The sequence below is a fragment of the Octopus bimaculoides genome, chromosome 8, assembly GCF_001194135.2.
Source record: "Octopus bimaculoides isolate UCB-OBI-ISO-001 chromosome 8, ASM119413v2, whole genome shotgun sequence".
Lineage (NCBI taxonomy): Eukaryota > Metazoa > Mollusca > Cephalopoda > Octopoda > Octopodidae > Octopus > Octopus bimaculoides.
In genome coordinates this window covers 13015523-13034635 of record NC_068988.1, presented here as the reverse complement: position 1 = coordinate 13034635, position 19113 = coordinate 13015523, and the positions used below count along the sequence as shown (strand labels likewise).

At 34.6% G+C, this 19113-nt stretch overlaps 1 protein-coding gene across 2 annotated transcripts in view; it reads right to left on the bottom strand.

The window, feature by feature from the left end:
* LOC106874972 (E3 ubiquitin-protein ligase UHRF1) overlaps window positions 1–19113 on the bottom strand; it is a 53420-nt gene that overhangs the window by 7187 nt on the left and 27120 nt on the right. For both annotated transcript variants that reach the window (XM_014922901.2, XM_052969939.1), the window contains exons 2-12: window positions 15656–15823; window positions 11847–11933; window positions 10428–10924; window positions 7728–7943; window positions 6430–6557; window positions 6130–6316; window positions 5281–5404; window positions 4533–4640; window positions 2955–3059; window positions 740–846; window positions 471–633 (exon numbers count right to left, since the gene is read on the bottom strand). In XM_014922901.2, coding sequence (XP_014778387.1) covers window positions 471–633; window positions 740–846; window positions 2955–3059; window positions 4533–4640; window positions 5281–5404; window positions 6130–6316; window positions 6430–6557; window positions 7728–7943; window positions 10428–10924; window positions 11847–11933; window positions 15656–15823 — 1890 coding nt within the window. The remainder of the gene's footprint in view (window positions 1–470; window positions 634–739; window positions 847–2954; window positions 3060–4532; window positions 4641–5280; window positions 5405–6129; window positions 6317–6429; window positions 6558–7727; window positions 7944–10427; window positions 10925–11846; window positions 11934–15655; window positions 15824–19113) is intronic.

Here is a 19113-nt window from a genome sequence, read left to right as displayed (position 1 = left end):
AATCATGAGCACACCAAGCAAAATGCGAAGCAGCATTTCATTCATCTCTTTACATTCTGAGTTCAAATTCTGCCAAGGTCAACTTTGTCTTTCATCCCTTAAGGGTTGATAAAATAAGTACCAGTTGAGCACTGGGGTTGATGTAATCGACTTACCACCCCACTGAAATTGCTGGTTTTGTGCCAAAATTTGAAACGGTTATCAAGCTGGTGTTTTGAACATAAATACGAAATTTTGATAGGTTTTAATCCTTCAGTAGTCAAACTGGCCATATCAGGCCCAAATATTCTACTAGTAATATGTTCAAACCGGCCAGGTCAGGCCTCTCAGACCTACTCTACAATGCCATTATGTATAATAAATTCGAAACAATATGAATAAATAAGCATTACATTTGACAAAGTAATCTGAATGCTAACGTTAAAATCACAAACTATTGTTAGATTTCAGAAAATTCAACTATCACTTGCCTTATAAATACCATCATATCGATTGCCTTCTAGAGGAGCGTATTTGGAATGTTTGCGGCCTTTACAACTGCGCACTACACGTACAGGTTTACCAGCACGCCAGTCTTTAGCTTCAGTTCCTTTCTTATCATCCAATGGAGCATTGCAGTTGCGTGCAAGGGCCCTGATTGCCAAAAGAGAAAAAGAAAAAAATCAAGATAGACATGGAAGTGATGTTTGTTAAGATATTGATAAATTACAATACAGAGCAAACAAGGTTATAAACTTACTTGTTATATCGAGTTAAGGTCTGATCACAAGATTGCTCTGCAGTTCTTTTGTTCCCTGACAGATCTCTGCCACCACTTCCTGTGTATGTGAAATCATCGCCATTGTCCTGTTAATAATATTAAAAGTTTAAAGCAAAGAATGACAAGTGAATGACATTTACACGACTATACATATTTCAGGATTTTTCATTTACTGCTTCCGATCACTAGATTGCAGCCATATCTCAGGCATTATTGCCTTCAAAGGTTCAGTCAAACAAATTGACCCCCAGTACTTAATTTTATGTCAGGCACTGATTCCATTGGTCTCTTTTGACTAAGTGCTAAGTTATAGGGATGTAAACAAACCAATATTGGTTTTTAGGTGAATGAGGGAGTGACAGAAATACTATAAAGTGGTTGGGGTTAGGAAAGGCATCCAGCTGCAGAAACCATGCCAAAACAGATAAATGGAACCTAGTGTAGTTCTTCAGCTGACCAGCTCCAGTCAAACCATCCAACCCATGCCAGCATGGAAAGCAGACATTAAATGATGACGATGATATACAACAGGCTTCCACACAGTTCCCATCTACCAAATTCAGTCACAAGGTGTTGCTTAACCCAGGATTATAGCAGAAGACACTTGTCCAAGGTGATGCACAGCACAACTGAACCCAAAATCAAAGGGTTGCAAAAAGATTTAAAACCAATTTATGTGCTATATTTCATACAATTAATTTTGTGGATACATGTATCATCATCATTTAACATCCATTTTCCATACTGGTATGGGTTGGACGGTTTGACAAGAGCTGGCCAGCCAGAAAGCTGTACCAGGATCCAATTGTCTATTTTGGCAAGGTTTCCACAGCTGGATGCCCTTTCTAATGCCAACCACTTTACAGAGTGTACTGGGTGCTTTTTACATGGTACCAGTACAGGTAACTTTTGTTACACAAAATTTTATTTTCAGAACAACAAACTACTGATTACAAAATATATACAAAATATTTATTCAACTAAATGCATGTGGGTGCATTCTCTCTCTCTCTCTCTCTCTCTCTTTCGCCTCCCCCTCCATGCCTGCATCATAGACTTCCATGCCAACATCTTTAACACTCTGCTTATGTCCTACTGTCCTGAGATTACCCTCAAAGTAGAGAGCTTATCTAATTTATCAGCAAGAGGACAACATATTTCACATTTTTCAACAACCATTTTATAAGAAGTTAGGAAAGTGGAACATCTCTATATGTCGAATCAATTGTACTATTTAAGCCACAAATTTAAAAGGCATTTCATTATAGAAATGAGGTTACTACATAATTTCTTTTTTTTTTTTTTTTTTTTTTTTCATACTTAATAGGAAGAAAAATAGATGGCACTCCTGTTTATGGCTTTGCAGCTGGTGTTATTGAGTAAAATCAGTTATAAAAACTCCTACTTAGAAATAAACAAATAGTTTAGATAACTCTATAAGTTTAAAGTTGCATAATCATAAAAATATGCAAAGGAATGAAATGAGAAAGAAATGAAAAAGACTCCACATGAAAAGATTGAAAAAAAAAATTTTTTTTTTAATCAAATTGTCTTGCTAATCTGTAGGATAGTTTTGTTGGGCAACTGTTCTTTGCCAGCAGAATTTGTTGAGGTAGATTTTCTACAGCCAAATGCCCTTCCTGCTGTCAACATTCACCTGTTTCTAGAAAGGTAATATTTTCTCCAAGCCAAACCTATTTTCATTGCAGGTTGGGAAGAAAGGACACCACTTGTATGACAGTGGCACTTGTTTACAACTATAGTGTGATGTAAAAACTATGAAACACAAGACACACTAATGATGGAATTATTTCAGTTTCTTGTCTATCAAATCCATTTACAAGATCAGCTTGGAGCTATAATAGCAGACACTTACCCAAAGTACCAGGTAGTGGAACTGAACCCAAGACCATATGGTTGGGAAGCATATTTCTTAACCACACAGCCAGAGAAAAACAAGACTAGAGTTAAGGAAAGAGCATCCAACTACCTTGAATGTAGAGGAGAGAAAGAAAGACTAACGAAAACGTGAAGAGAAAACAGAGGCAGGCTGCCTGCCGAGTAAAAGCAGGAGAGAGAGTAAAACAGTAGAGTGAGAGTGTTTATGTGGTGCAGCTGGTGTAAACAGGTTACTGTTGTGAAAAAGAACTGCCGCCTACTTTAAATGGAAACAAGAACAAAGATGCCTACTCACTACATCGTCCTCATATCCTCCAGAAAGTACAATTGAAAATGCACCCACATCCTCACGGCCATGGATGCCTGCAACATGAGGTCTGTGAATTCCTGCTTCACTGACCTGAAAAATAAATCTTGAGATTAAAAACAAGGCTAAGAAAAAGAAAAAAAAGGGACATGATAAAGGGGTGAAGTGGAGAGAAATCAAAGAAAATAATGAACACTCCAGATATGAGATTACATTCAACACAGCTGCTAGTAAACCACTAGGGATGGCTGGGGGGGGGATGTCTTTAGACTTTGGTTGTGAGTGACATGCTTAATAAAAAATGTTACTAGTTACCTGCTTAACTAACTAGGACAGTGTTTCTGCCATTCCACAGATTGAGTTGGTAAATCTTCAATTCTTACATTTAAGAAGAAAAGAACCCTCACAAAAAGCAAAATATTTTACATGAGAGGGTGATTTCCTTTTATTCTTTAACAAATTAAAAGGATACAGGATACAGGAGTGGTCAGTTTAGTCCAACTACACCTACATCTTCTTGGGTCTTGTTCAAAATATTTGATAGTACAGTTAATAAAATAGCCAAAGCAATTTCCTAAACTTGGTTTTGAATCATTTTTATAAATTCACAATGTTTGATAGTGAGAAGGGTACACATTAAAGACCAACATTCACCTATAATAATCACATAAATCTGAGAGTTTAAATACTTTTTAAATACTTGAAAGAAATATAGCATAACTATTACCATCATTGTGTTTTTCAGAGAATGTTCACAGATATCTAAATGTTTTATGTTGAAAGTTCACGTTGTGATAGTCTTATCTCCCTTTACACTGAATAGACTAGAAAGGTTTCCAACATTTTAAACTCTGCACATAAAATAATCACTTTTGAAATAGACAAAAAGGACTTAGATAATAAGTATATTTGATTAAAACAGCTCCAGTACTTTTCAAAGGATATGTTCGATGGTCCCTAATTCTGACACAAATACCCTATGTTAAACGATCTACAAAATTAATTGAAACAAAGACAATATTTCAAAAGAAATATGGTAATAAAAAGGTTAAATAATGCCAAAAAATTACCAAAAAATGCAACAAAATTTAGTAAAATATTGGACTTCCAAAGATATATATAATAAAATTACTGAACAAGTACTATTTAACACTTTTGTTACCATATTTTTGAAAAAATAAACTGCTAATGTTTCAATTAATTTTGAAATTAATAAATGTAGTAAATTAATTTCGTTAAGCTGCTTTTTTTTAAAACCTAAATTAACATGAAATTCTGAGGGAAGGTTTTAATTTAAATCTTTTAAAAACAGAAGTTTGTATCATAGAACCAGGAATGTTCTCAGATGGGTTGGTATCAAAAAGGCTTTAGGATATTTTAGCATTGAGTCCATTGTAATCACAGCAGAGAGAGAAGGAGGACTCAGTTTGGAAGAAACTTTACTTCTTAGTGGTAATAGCTATTGGTATAAACTAAAACTAAAAAAAGAAAACATATTCTGTCAGAAACATTTAAATGACAGATTGACAATCTCTTCTTAAAAATGATGCTTTTTCACATATTTACCTGAACTCTAAATTTCCATGTTGTTCCAACAGGTACACCAGGAATAACACCAAAATGATCTGGAGGGACCAGTGTACATTCTTTCTGCCGACCAACACATGCCATTCCCTGAAAATTACACACATAATAAAAATAAACAATGATTTTGGAGAACTAAGTCACTATTTTGTAAATGCAAGCAAATTGCAAATCTACTAAAGACAATATATTACTAGAATTCAATTGTCCAGAGACAGTAGAATAGATTCAAGGAGAGAAACTGAACAAAATTAACTGTATCTCCATTGACTGTGAATAAGGTTAAAACAAACATATTTTATATTCATTTACAAATTAACAGAAACCCATATTAATATATTAATAATTCATTTAAGGTGGTGAGCTAGCAGAACCGTTAGCACACCAGGCAAAATGCTTAGCAGTATTTTGTCAGTCTGGGTTCAAATTCCACTGTGGTCAACTTTGCCTATCATTCTTTCAGGATCGATAAAATAAGTACCAGTTGAGCACTGGGTTCCATGTAATCAACTTAACCCTTCTCCCAAAATTGCTGGCCTTGTGCCACAATTTGAAACCTGTATATTAATAATTCATTTTGCTTTCTTCTTAAGCCAATGAGGTAACAGAAAGCTTCGTTTATTGGAACCATATAACAAATTATGATATAGTTCAATTTTAACTACAAGTAATCCAAAGATTAACGTTTCTATCTTTTCTAAACATTAAAAACTTGTACAAGTATACTTACTTTACCCCAATCCCGTGTGCTGGTGTTTTTTGCTGAAGGCATTTTCGCTCTTTTCTTGCTTTCCTTTAGTCGTTCTCCTGCTTTAACTACAGTTCCATCGTCAACCTTGCACTCTGGGCAGTACCTGTAGAACAATTTTCAGCATTTCATCTATTTGATATATATATATATATACAAACATATGACTCATGATTTTGTAAACAGATTCTGAAGGAAGCTTCTGCCTATCTCTCTCTCTCTCTCTCTCTCTGCATACATGCATCTGTTTTTGAATACACCTGTCTTGACATCACATGGTAATTGTAATTGAGTTTCAGTCATACAAGCAGAGCCATTAGTATCCAGCATTCTGTGAAAACATGTCAGCTAATGGCTTTGGGGGAAATATCTTGCTTGGAAGTAGTTAAATGTTGGCAACAGGAAGGGCATCTAGACATAGAAAATCTGCCTCAGACTCCTTTCAACCATTGCAAGCATAGAAAAGGAAGTTCACTTGCCAAACATGTAGTTTCAAGTTCAGTCCCACTGTATAGCACCTTAGGCAAGTGACTTCTAATACAGCTCCAGGATAACCAAAACCTAGAATGGATTTGGCAGACAGAAACTGAAAGAAGTCTGTCAAATATGTGTATGTTTTGTCTCCATCTCTTGGCATCACATTGTTGACATAAATGAATGTCACTGTTACACAGTGCTTTGTTTCCAATCTTTTATGTAAATATGTCAAACCTCAGAGAATCTGTCTCGATTCTATCTAACCCATGCAAACACGGAAAAGTGGATGTGAAAATAATGATGATACACACTTACACAGAAAATGTATTTATAAACAACAAAAGTAATACTGACCACTCGTCCTCATCAGGTATCTTTTCTAATGGTGGCTTCAAGCAATCTATATGGTACGCCATGTCACATTCATCACAAAGGATTTGTCTTTCAGGATTATTCTTGCCCCCACACACACTGCAGGCACAATGTCGACACTTTCGGCGTGGGTTGTCATTGCAGTAATCACATTCAGGTTTGTTCAATCCTGAAATAACAAGGAATGGTCAAATGATATAAAACAGAAAATATACAGGAAGAAGGAAATTTTTAGGGATTAAGTGAATGGAAAACTGACTGGTAATGGTAAAAAGTACAAACGTTTAGCAGGAGAAGCTTCTGGATTCGTTAGCAAATGAGACTCATTCATTTGCATGCCGGCAGACTCAATAGCAAATATTTCATCACGGAATAGAAGGTGACAATTCTCTAAAGGTGTCAAGTCTACTCTGAAAAATTAAATGAAAGGAAATCAATACATTTCTTAAATAATATGAAGCAATATGGTTCTTATAAAAAGATGGGGTGGGGGTATCAAAATCTTGATAGTGTCCTAAAGTGAGATAAATGTGATTAAGGTTTAATGCACATAGCTCAAGGTTTGTTATAAAGAGAATGTATTAGTCTACTGCTTTCTATGAGAAACACAAAAAAAAAAATGTTTCACGTAACCAAATTCAATAATGTGAAATAATCACATCAACCTAATTGGGTAAAAATGCTGCTATGATTAACCAATAAACAGCATATTCAGTTTCTAAAATAATTTTTTGAAATGCTTTTTTTGTTCCAGCGTTAGGCACAGGTATGGCTATGTGATCAAGAAGCTTGCTTCCCAACCATGTGCTTTTGGGATCAGTCCCCACTGCACAGCACTTTGGGTGTCTTCTATTATAGCTTCAAACTGACCATAGCCTTATGAGTGGAAGCTAAAAAAACTTGTTGAAAATGCCTGTGTATATCTTCTTGTCTGGGTATTACATTAGAGTTGTAAATGAACATCATTCACTTCCTGTCTTCATCTTCTGTGCAAGCAAAATGCCAGGCCACAGGGGAAATATTAGTTTGCCTAGAAACAAGTGAGGGGATCATGACAGGAAAGCCATCCAGCCATAGAAAATCTGCTTCAAAGATTCCTTTTCATTGATGCAAGCATGGAAAAGTGGACATAGAAACTATAATTGATTTCATCATCATTATTTTTTCAACTAATTGAAAGCAAGCAAGCTGAAACTTTGAAGTCACTGTCGCACATGCGTATGTGTGTGTGTGTGTGAAAAGACATGGCCTAGTGGTTAGGGTGTTGCACTCAAGATTGCTAGATTACAGGTTTGATTCCCAGACTAGGCAGTACTTTATGTGCCTAAACAAATCCATTTCATTTCATGCTGTTCTGGTTCACTCAACTTCAGTGGAATAGTCTTCCGACCAGAGGGAATGTTGGTCTGCTTGCCTAGTCACAGGGGTGTCATTATTCAAAGGCTAAAACAATGTGGAGCACTTTGTGACCAGTGGTGTATTACAACTTCAAAGAATCTGGTCAATACCATGAAATATATGTATGTGTTTGTGTATTTTAAATAGAACCCCATAACTTAAAACAAAGCAAATATTCTTACCCAATGAAAGCAGTACCATAAAGTTCCTTTATAGTACGAGTATCCCTTTTGGATGAGACAATGCAATCATACCAATAACCTCGCTGTTCAGGGGAATCATAATTATAGTTTGCCATTACTTTCTGTCCAACTGTTATGTCTTTGAACTTAATGATGTGGCGAGCACGTGGTCGAATTTGATTGCTGTCCAACTCAACTGGTTCATCCTCTTCATAGCTGAAATGTATCGGAATATTTCTAATGCATAAATCAATCGCAAGATCATCATCAATAAAATATAGCAATACCTTATTTTCTGAAATAACACAATAAGTTTCACTCTGAATGAAATCTGTGTGTGTGGGTGTACACACACACACACACACACATATATATATATATATATATATATATATATATATATATATAACAGAAACACACCACTCATACAATCAAGATATTAACAGTATATAAAGGACAGTTAATTATATCATTATAATAAAAACACATGTAGAAATCAGTGGTTTCCTGTTTTCTGCTATTATGAGGAGATAAGGTGTACAGATACACACATATGTACACATAGGAAAAATCTAAGGCACAATAAATCAAATGTAGTTGAAACAACAATAAATATATCTTTATCTTTCACTTGTTTCAGTCGTTGGAATGAGGCTATGCTGAGAAACTACCTCAAAGGGCTTAGTCAATCAAACTGACCCCAGGACTTTATAGTTTGGTACTTATTTGATCCATCTCTTTTGCAAAACTGCTAGGTTACGGAGATGTAAATCAACCAGCAGTAGAGGGAACAAACATAAACGCATGTAGATATTTATATACGACAGCCTTCCTTACGTTTATTTCCACCTAAATTCACTCACGAGGCATTGGTTGGCCCAGGGCTATAGCTACATTTGCCCAAGGTATCACACAATAGGACTGAACTTGAAACAACATGGTTGCAAAGCAAACTTCGTAACCACAACCATACAAGTATGTGAAATGACAATGAGACTTCAACATACAATCTTTGATTTGAAAGTCAAACACCCAATCCAATATACAAAATATTTCATTCCAATTAACCAGTTGAGAAACAACCTTCATCAGAATGGTTAGAAGATATCTCACTATGCTAATCCAAATAAATAGCTATTACCCAACAGAATTAGCTATCAATGACTTCCTTTGTTAAAATTTTATGGCTCAAAAGTTAAGACTCTAAGCTCAAGAAAGATAACTCTTCTACTGATATTTTGCTTTTTGTTTCATTCAGAGAAGGATCCATGCCTGAAAAATTAACTTTATTATTGCTGGTGTGATAGAGGTATCTAGTCTGTTATACTTTGTTTTGCTCATGAAAACTGAAGATGCCATGTGCAGGCTTTAAACTAAATAACAGAGGTTCTCTAACAAATGCTAATGTAAGATAAACATATCATCACACATCAGTAAAGACATACAAAAAGTAAAAGTACCAGAACTTGATAAACTACCACAAAATGCAGTAAGGTGCCTGCTGATAGGTTGAAGGTCTAAAATGAATGAATAGCTTATATATTGCAAACCTGTATGACTGATTATGTTGACACAGAAAAATGATTGTAAAAATGAAGTACACAAAAACTATTAAAGAAAGGAGAAAAAAAGGGGTTATGGTGGAGTTCTGGAAAGAAGTTTTGAAACATGATCTCAGTAGAAAAACTCCCTAATATTCTCAAATAAAGAAGCTGACCCCATGGATAATTAGGGGGGAAAAAAACCCCACTAAATATTGATGATCAATATGACAATTTCATGTTTAAGCATATATTATATATGTATATATATATATATACACACAAATACATACAGCACAACAAAATATACTGAATAAATTAAACAAAAGACTGAATTACCAAAATGGAATATTTTACTCATTACTTGAGGAAAGCAATATTTTTCTTTTAGTTCCCACTCAGATGAACACTAATGGCATGACTTTCTCTCACAAACAGCTAATTGTTTGAAACGACAAGAGCATTTATGTGTGTGCACACTTGCTAATGGCACTCATTTGAATCTACCTCTCTCTCTCACTCTTTTTGTCGCCTCTTTTCCACAGCTTGACAGACTTATTACACCACAGAAATTCACCATTAGCACTAATATAACAGATAAATAAGTTTCAAATTAAATAAATGTTAAAACCAAAGTGCTATAGGCTTAATATTATATACCTGAATTAAATTTCGAAAGAATATATAATATTGTTTTGGTGCAGGTGTGGCTGTGTGGTAAGAAGTTTGCTCCCAAACCACATGATTCTGGGTTAGTCCCACTTGGGCAAGTGTCCTCTACTTATAACCTTGGGTCAACCAAAGTCTTGTGAGTGGATTTGGTAGACGGAAACTGAAAGAAGCCTATTTTACACATACACAGACACACACAAGCTTGTGTATCTTTGCTTACCCAAACTGTTTGACAACTATTGTTGGTGTTTTACATCCCTCTAACTTAGTGGTTCAGCAAAAAAGACTGATAGAATAAGTACCAGGCTAAAAAAAAAAAAAAAACCAATAAGTACTGGGGCCAATTCGTTTGAATAAAACTCTTGAAGGTGATGCCCTGACATGGCCACAGTCTAAAGACTGAAGAAGTAAAACAAATACTGTCACAAATATGGCAGTGCCGTAATTTATGATAAATCAAAAATTACGTGAATAAAGTAATACTCACCCATCAAAAACAATGGAATAAATAAATCCATCATTGGTTTTGGGAACATCTTTCAACAGTTTTTCTTTCCATTGGACATCACTGAGTTTAGAGTCTGTTTGTGTGTCCATTACAGGTAAACTGTCACAATGGTTAGCATTTTCATCAACAATAGTACCTTTTTCAGACAGCTTACTATCTGTTGAATTTGAATGAATTTGTTTGTTTTTATCAGCATTTTCATGAGACAAACCTGTGGAAGCATTGCACTCTTCATTGCTGATTCGTGTATCCAGTATATTTTCTGTATCTGTCCTGCCAATATCATTTGCACAACCCTCAATTCTATCCCTGCTACATTCATTTTTATTATCTGAATTGACCACCTCTTGCAATGGGGTGGCAGTAGAGTCACTACCCTTTCGGGCATTTGTACAAAGTTTTGGAATTATTTTAACAATTTTTGCCTCGAACCAAGCTCCCATTGTTGGGTCCCTGCCATCAATAATGTCACCTATCTGTAAATGAATAACACAAAAAACAAATATCACATTATTTTCAAAGCTAACAAGAAAGCTCATGAACATCACATTTAAAAGACAGACTAGTGGGAAGGTTTAACAAATTTGCTATCAATTGTAAAACAGGAGATTTTTTATTATGAGCCACTTTAACCTTTTTGGGACACTTAGGCTGACTCAGCCTGTGACACAAGCTGAAAGGGCTTTGAGGTCAATCCATCAGCCCAGTGGAACAAATGTTGTGAATGGTTTGTTTTGAAGTGTAATAGTTAATCAGAGATCGTTTTTCAGTAGATGTATCTCAATAGAAAAAATTTTGGTCTTTTTGGCTAAACATACCAAAATGTGTCTCAAAGGGGTTAAATAATTCACAACAGAAAGCACTGAAAATATTAGAGCTTCCATAGAAGATAAAGCAGTGATTCTTCAACTTTTGTAGAATCATCCTCATTGATTCTACATTTCATTCTCAGTTCCTAGATTAGTTTTCATACAATGAAAAGTAAGATTAATTTATTCCAAACGACTGCACCCATATACTACAATGTGTTCTAGAAACTGGTTGCAATCATGATTTGACATCACGTTTTGACATTAGATTACTTAACTTCATATACAAGTCACAATTTTAATGAAAACTTGGTCTAGAGAACCCCCAACTGAAGATGAAAATTGCTGGAATTCTTTAGCAATTATAAAATTGATTCTTCATAATTAGCACAAAAACATAGCATTTTATCTCCATAAGAACCAAGGAAAAATGTTTTATCTAAATATAACTGATTTTCACTGGTAACTTAAGAGAAAGTTTACATCTTGGGTCAATTGTATCAAAATTTAACATCAACATTAACTCAGTACATAATTTTCAATTTAACTAAAAAATAAGTTAACATCTTTCATAAAAAAAAATACATACTTTATAAATACTATCTGAAATATCTTCTGTTTCACCAGACAACTGTCCAGATGTAGAAGCTTTAGCTGCTGGAAGACAGGATTCAGGCTAATAAAAAAAAGAAAGATTGAAAATGTAAATAAATAAATATACTGTTCTAAATTCTGAGATACTAAACTGCTACAATTTCAAATTCTGCTGCAGCCCCCTGGGTAATTATCTTGCTACTGTGAATTTAATGATAAAAATATCTGCTCTAACATGTAAATATTTAAATATGTTAAAATGCTGTCATTTATGAAAAGTTTGTTTTTTTTCTTAGTGATGCCTCTAATGTATAATAAGGACAATATTTTCTTCTACAGATGTCCAAAAATTATTTTTAAACAAGTCTTTGTTGACAAAATGACGTGCCATTTGGTTCATCTTTATTTATTCAATTACTGCATGCCTACGGCAATTTTCAGGTGCTCTAAGGGTGGTGGGAGAAAGTTATTCTTAACCCAATTGCCTGCAGCAGACGACACTCTGATAAAAACTGCCACAGTCTTGGTCAGTGGCCCTCAACCATTTTTTGGCCTATGGACCCCTTTGATTCCTAATTTATTCTACTGGACCTCCATACCCATTCAATGTTTTAAATAATTCTATTATTATATTTTTATGATCAAATATTATAAGGAATTGTATAAAAAAATAAAAATATATTGTAGAAATATGAGCAATTTATTGGACGTAAATTTTAACAACAAAACCTTATATGGACTCTGGTTGAGAACCACTGGTCTGGGCAGTAGAGTTTAAAACCTAACAGTTTTTCAAAATGGATAGTTTGACAGATTTAGAAATTTACAACTAAGCATATAAACTTTATGAGGTTTACAAAATCCAAAAAAGGAAAACTGAACTTTATTCTGGAAAGGATTAAAAGTATATAAATCTGTGAATTAGTGAATAATATCAACTGAACTCTAATTTGTAAATGTATAACATTTGCAAAGAAATGAAAGGTGAAGCTCATACAATAAAATATAACTGACATTAAAAATAATTCTAATACATATTTAATCTCATTGATATGAATCAATCATGCATTATCTTCTAGCTTTGAAAATTCAATGATGTGACTGTTGATTTTTCCATTGATGTTGTTAATTAGGTGTGAGAGGTCAGAGCTGGCCAGTTTAAACATAAAACGAGGGGGGGGAAAAAAAAAAGGCCCGAATATAGCCAGTTTAAAGACTAAAGGGTTAAATATATCAGAGCACCCCCCAATATTCCAGCCATCTTTCACTCACACTCCAGTTCTTGAACTTCAATTTGATTTTTCTTCAGAGTGGGATGGCCAAAATGGTAGAATGCAAACACTGTATGGTTTTTATTTGAATTGTGCTAGAGTTAATTTTAACTTTAAGGCTTCAGGGATCCATAGAATAAGCATTGGTAATTGTATTAGGTCCATTGTCTCTCTCTCTCTCTCCCTAATTTACAGTGTATCAACCAATATCAAAAATTATTACATTGTTTCACCTGATAAATTTTAGCTCACTTGGTTAACTGTTTTTGTAGTAATAAATGTGTGTGTGTGTGTGTGTGTGTGTGTGTGTGTGTGTGTGTGTGTGTGTGTGTGTGTGTGTGTGTGTGTGTGTGTGTGCGTGCGTGCGTGCGTGCGTGCATGCGTTTGTGCAAATAAAAATTTGGATTTCTGAGTTTTCAAGGGATGTGTCCATACACCATTTTACTAATTCAATGTTGTTATTTTTATGTAATTCTTAATATATCTATAAATTTAAAGTGTTACATTTTACTCATTACAGTTCTCTATTATCAGTAAAGCTAATAAGAAACACTAAGGGAGAAGAAACAATTATTTTTAAACAAAAATTGACTGTAAACAAGTTGATACTCAATATTACATACCCACAGATGAAATAATCACTAAATGGGGATAATCTATTTTAGTTATGTATAATATTTTGCTATTTGTATCAGATGCTCACTCATATTTCCTCCTATTTCAGACAAATCAAGTAAAGATGTATAGATGTACCAGGCGATAAGTACTGCTTACATACAAACTTTATAATCGGGGGCTAACTTCAATAAGGGGAGATAACAACAGCTCGATCTGACATTTTACTATGAAATGCAGACTTGCTTCAAATTGTCGATTTTTGTTTGTACTTGAGGAATGTCCTTCACGTGCGTTTATGTATCAAAACATTAAGCAGTATGTTATATACCCTTTCCTTTCTATATTCCCATAGAACTACAGGGTGTTTCACTGATAGGTTTCAATTCTTAATAACTTTCTTATCTTTACAAATCAATGCAAGAAATGTTGATACAACATAAAAGACATAATGGAAATTAATATGCACAAGTCAAATTTTGCAACACCACTACATCATATATGAAAAATAACATCGCCCACAAGAAAAAATCCAAGCTAGTCAAGTCTGGGGAACGTGAAGGCCAGCTCCCATTGCCGTAGCGGGAGATTATTCTCTCTCCAAAGCACTACCATAACAACTGCATTCTCTTGCAGTATGAGTAGTTGCCCCATCTTGCCGGAACCGTGTATGAGGTCTACTTTGAATGGTTTTCACATTCCCAAGACTTTAGCCCAGATTTTTTCTTGTGTGGATACCTGGAGGAGAGGGTTTATGTCAACAAACCGGAGACCCTGGTGCAACTGAAAGAGAATATCGATAGAGAAATCAAAGAAGTGGGGTCTGAAACTCTTAAGGGCGTTATAACGCAAGTTTTGGAAAGTGCACGGGCGTGCGAAACCGAAAATGGCTGCCATTTAAGCGATGTCATTTTTCATATGTGATGTAGTGGTGTTGCAAAATTTGATTTGTGCATATTAATTTGCATTACGTCCTTTATATTGTATCAAAATTTCATGCATTTATTAGTAAAGAAAGTTATTAAAAATTGAAACCCATCAGTGACTTTTGAAACACTGTACATAGCCACTACTTAGCTTTAGTTTCTGAAGCTTAGAGATGAGAGAGAAAAATCTCCCTGGATAGGATGCTAATCTACTACTTTTTATGTAGCAAGAATTAAATTTAGCACAAGAAACCAATAAATCACTCATGAACCTCTATATGGTCCCTAGATACAGCAGAAACAGTAGCCAGATTTCCCTCAAACTACACCTTACTATCTTGAAGGACAATTTGGATTATGTAGTCTTAACTAGATACACAATGTCCAATAAGGACAGGATCGCTTTTGATCATGTCTACTCAGCTAGTGCTAGCCTGTGGCTAAAAAAAACAACTGTTTACAGTGGTAATTATACATCCTCATAATACCTGCATAAATGTAGGTGAACTTGGGCATCTGGAGTCAAGTATTTCAACAAGATATAAAGCAGCAACTTAATCCTTGCTGACTTCACCATCCATCCTCATGTTAGCATACTGCAATACAAAGAATTACAACCTACTGTGAGGAAAGAGAAGCAGATCTAAAAACAGTAATATACATTGGAACTCGGTGCGATCTTGCAGATCAAATCATCCAACTCATGCCAGCATCGGAAAACCAACGCTAAATGATGATTGCGTGTGAGTACACTGTATTTACTCATGTATAAACTACACTATTTTATACTTGATTTTAATCGGTAAAAAAAAACTGTGGTGTGACTACTACGACTAAGTATGGTATGTTCTTCCTCCCAAGGGAATATTTTCATGAAAAAATTGTCAATTGAAAATACATGTGCTGTTTAGAAATGAAAAGCAACAATTATTTAATGATGAAAAGAAAGGAATTGAAAGCTCTTGAGAAGACAAATTCGAAATATAACTTACCATTTTATTTTCCTTATCTGAAGAGTTAGAATTCTCTTCACTCTCATATTCAATTGGTTTTGGTTCATCTTTCTGTACAGGTGCTACTGGGATTTTCTGCCGTATCATCAACTGAATGAGGTCATTGAGGCCAACATTATAGTCAAACAAAGTATGGCCATTTACAAGCTAAAAGAAGAAAATAATACAGAAAACTAATATTTAAGTTGTCATATTTACTGGCTTATAAAACATCAATTTGTGTAATAACTTTCATCTTTAGATTCCATACTTTTTACACTTAAAATTGATAACTGCAGATATTTCTTAATGAAGTTTCCTATCATACATGGAGAAGCTCAAGAAATTATTCTCTCATGAATATATAATTAAAAAATGGTTCTAAATAAAAATATATGGCTGAATGATCAGCATTTAACCCTTTGGCATTCAAATTACTTTTTGAAATGTGATACTTTTTTTATTCACATTGGTTTGAATTAATCATGCATTATCTCATAGCTTTGAGATTTCAATGAGGTGATTGTTTATTTTTTGAATGACATTGTAGAATATGTATGAGAGGTTGGATCATGTCAGTTTTGAATATAAAACAAGTAGGATATTCTGGGTCAGGTATGGCTGGTTTAAATGCTAAGTCAGTTGTCTGTAGACAATAATATCTTAACAAAAACTATTTCTGCAGCTGTTCTTGAAAGACAGTGAAATTTGGACCGATTCCACCACTCTTATGTTATATGTGACTTTTTTTTATCTATACATCAGAACCAGAAGGACAGCACCCATAACCTTCACACCCCATCCCATCAAAATCGTTAAGATCTAACCTGAGTACCTGTGGCAAAGCATACAAGTGAATACCTGAATACTGGAAACAAAAAATTCAGCTAAAAACATCTAAGGATCAGGTGACAGTGCAAAACTACTAAACCATATGTTGGATAGGTAGACATCCTGCCCAAGAATCTTTCAACACCTCCAGTAATTAGCTAGTAATCATTTTAATAACAACCAAAGCCAAATTAAGACAAGGAAGGTTGTTTTGAGGCAAAATGAACAAAAGGGATATATATTTCAGGTGATGGACAGAAAAGACAATGATCATGATAAAAATGTAAAATGCCCCCCCCCTTACGAACTGAACAATGAAAACATTGTGCAAGTGAGTTGGGTGTCATGCCTAGGTGTCCTCCTTTCCCACACAGCCTTTTCTCCAGTTGTCACCATAGTGCCTTATGTCCAACTAACTGAACTGTGTCTCCTTTTTGGTGGTCTTTGCTTAAAACTTCAACATTTGTCAGCATCTGCATAGAACACTTTCAGCATTTATATAATGAACCACATCTTTGTAGCATTCATAAGTTTATGCACTTATTTGTTGATATTACAGTAGTTTCTTAATCATTATGCAATTTAGTTTTATATTTAATAATTGATTTTGTATGAGTTCAGTAATAGAATCTGCCAACAGCTGTAGCTAAAAGATATCAACCAGTGTAAAACCAAAGATAAATAGTAATTGCTTAGTATATATTGATTGCCACATGGCCACAAATTATGGGAAAGTGGCAACATATTGATTGATTTCCAACTGAACTGATTGATTTCCAATAAATGCCAGTAGTTATTTTATTGTGGTGAGAATGGAAGAAAGATATCAATATTGGCAAGATGTGAATTTAGAATGTAAATGGGCAAAACTAAACACTGCAATGAAAGGTTCTCAGTTTGGTTGCTTGACCTACTAGAAATAGGAGTCAAACCTCTCTCAAATTGCACCCTACTGCTTTAAAACAAGAAATGGATACTTTGGATAATGTAGTCATAGGCATACTCCAAAACAAAAAAAAAAAAAAGACAGGATGGTCATGATTGGAATCAAGTAGAGTGTTTAAACAATATCTAAATACTATCTCATGCTCTGTCTGTCATGCTACTGCCTTATCAAAGAAATAAAAATTTTGTCTGCTGAATTGAATTAAAAAAAACAAATATATGTAAAGAACTTTTGTTTGATGGTGAATATTCCAGTTGCTTGATCAATGGCACTACATACTCTTTGAATTATTACGTAGGTGTATATTCCATAGGTACTTGTACTCTTCGACTAATTCTCTGGCAGAATCAGTGTAACTATGTGTGCACTTGGCCCTTGGAATTAAAGATGAAATCCAGAGTCTGTATATCTATTTTCACCAGCAGTTATTCAGTGACATAAGACTAAGGTAAGAAGAAGTCATCTGCCCAAAGTGATATGCGGTGGGATCGAACCAAGGATCCGTTGATTGTGAAGTGAACTTCTCAACCATGTATAGACTCCAAAGTGATAAAACACACACTTTTCAAACTTCTATGTGGATTCCTTCATTCCTTAAATATTTTTCTATGCTAAGTAGTGTACAATCTTATAGGTTTATTTAAGACTTCTTCCATCTCTACTTTGACATGTCTTTACTTAGTTAATGCAGTCATAATAAAACCAAAACACACCTGGCATTGAATCCCATACTTATTGAAATAATTTGAATTTTGGTACAAGACCAACAATTCTGAAGGAATTATATCAACCCTGGTACTTGAATAGTACTTTATTTTATCAACCCTAAAAGGATGAAAAAGCAGAGCTGACCTCAACAAGATTTGAGCTCACTGAGATAATTAAAACTGTTAGCTAATATTGTTTTTCGCTCACAGTCTAACATTTTCAACATATTAAAAATACCTTCTTGATAACAGCTCAGAGCCATCTATCCCCACTCTACACTGGAAAAAACATGCTCTGATCAATTATTATCTTGTCAGTAGCAAGAAGAGATGCACTGGAAGCTCTTCCTACCATTGTCAAAATAGTAGTTCTATCCATAACAAATCTAGCTCTAGCTGTCCATGACCCAATAAGAGATTTCAAATAAATAACTGTCTGTCTGTCTGTTTACTAGTTCCTACTGCAAATTGTTGAAGTAGATTATCTAGATCAGTGGTTTGCCTAAGGACCCCTTTGATGGCTATTGGAGGCCCATTAGAATAAGATAGGCATTTGATGCTTTTAAAAAATCCTATTATATGCTAGCATGGAAGGCGGATATTAAACGATGATGATGATGATGAAGATATTAGGAATTATATTCTTTTATTTCAGTCATTTGACTGCAGCCATGCTGGAGCACCACCTTTAGTCGAACACATCAACCCCAGGACTTATTCTTTGTAAGCCTAGTACTTATTCTATCGGTCACTTTTTTCTGAACTGCTAAACACACCAACATCAGTTGTCAAGCGATGATGGGGGTACACACACACACACACACACACACACACACATATATATTACGGAGATGTACTTGCATAGCAAGTGACCTGATCTGAGATCGTGTGCTGGAACGAAAACAATTGCAGCATGGAAGGTGTTTATAAGCCATTTAAAATAACACACAAAATTGTGTGTATATATATATATA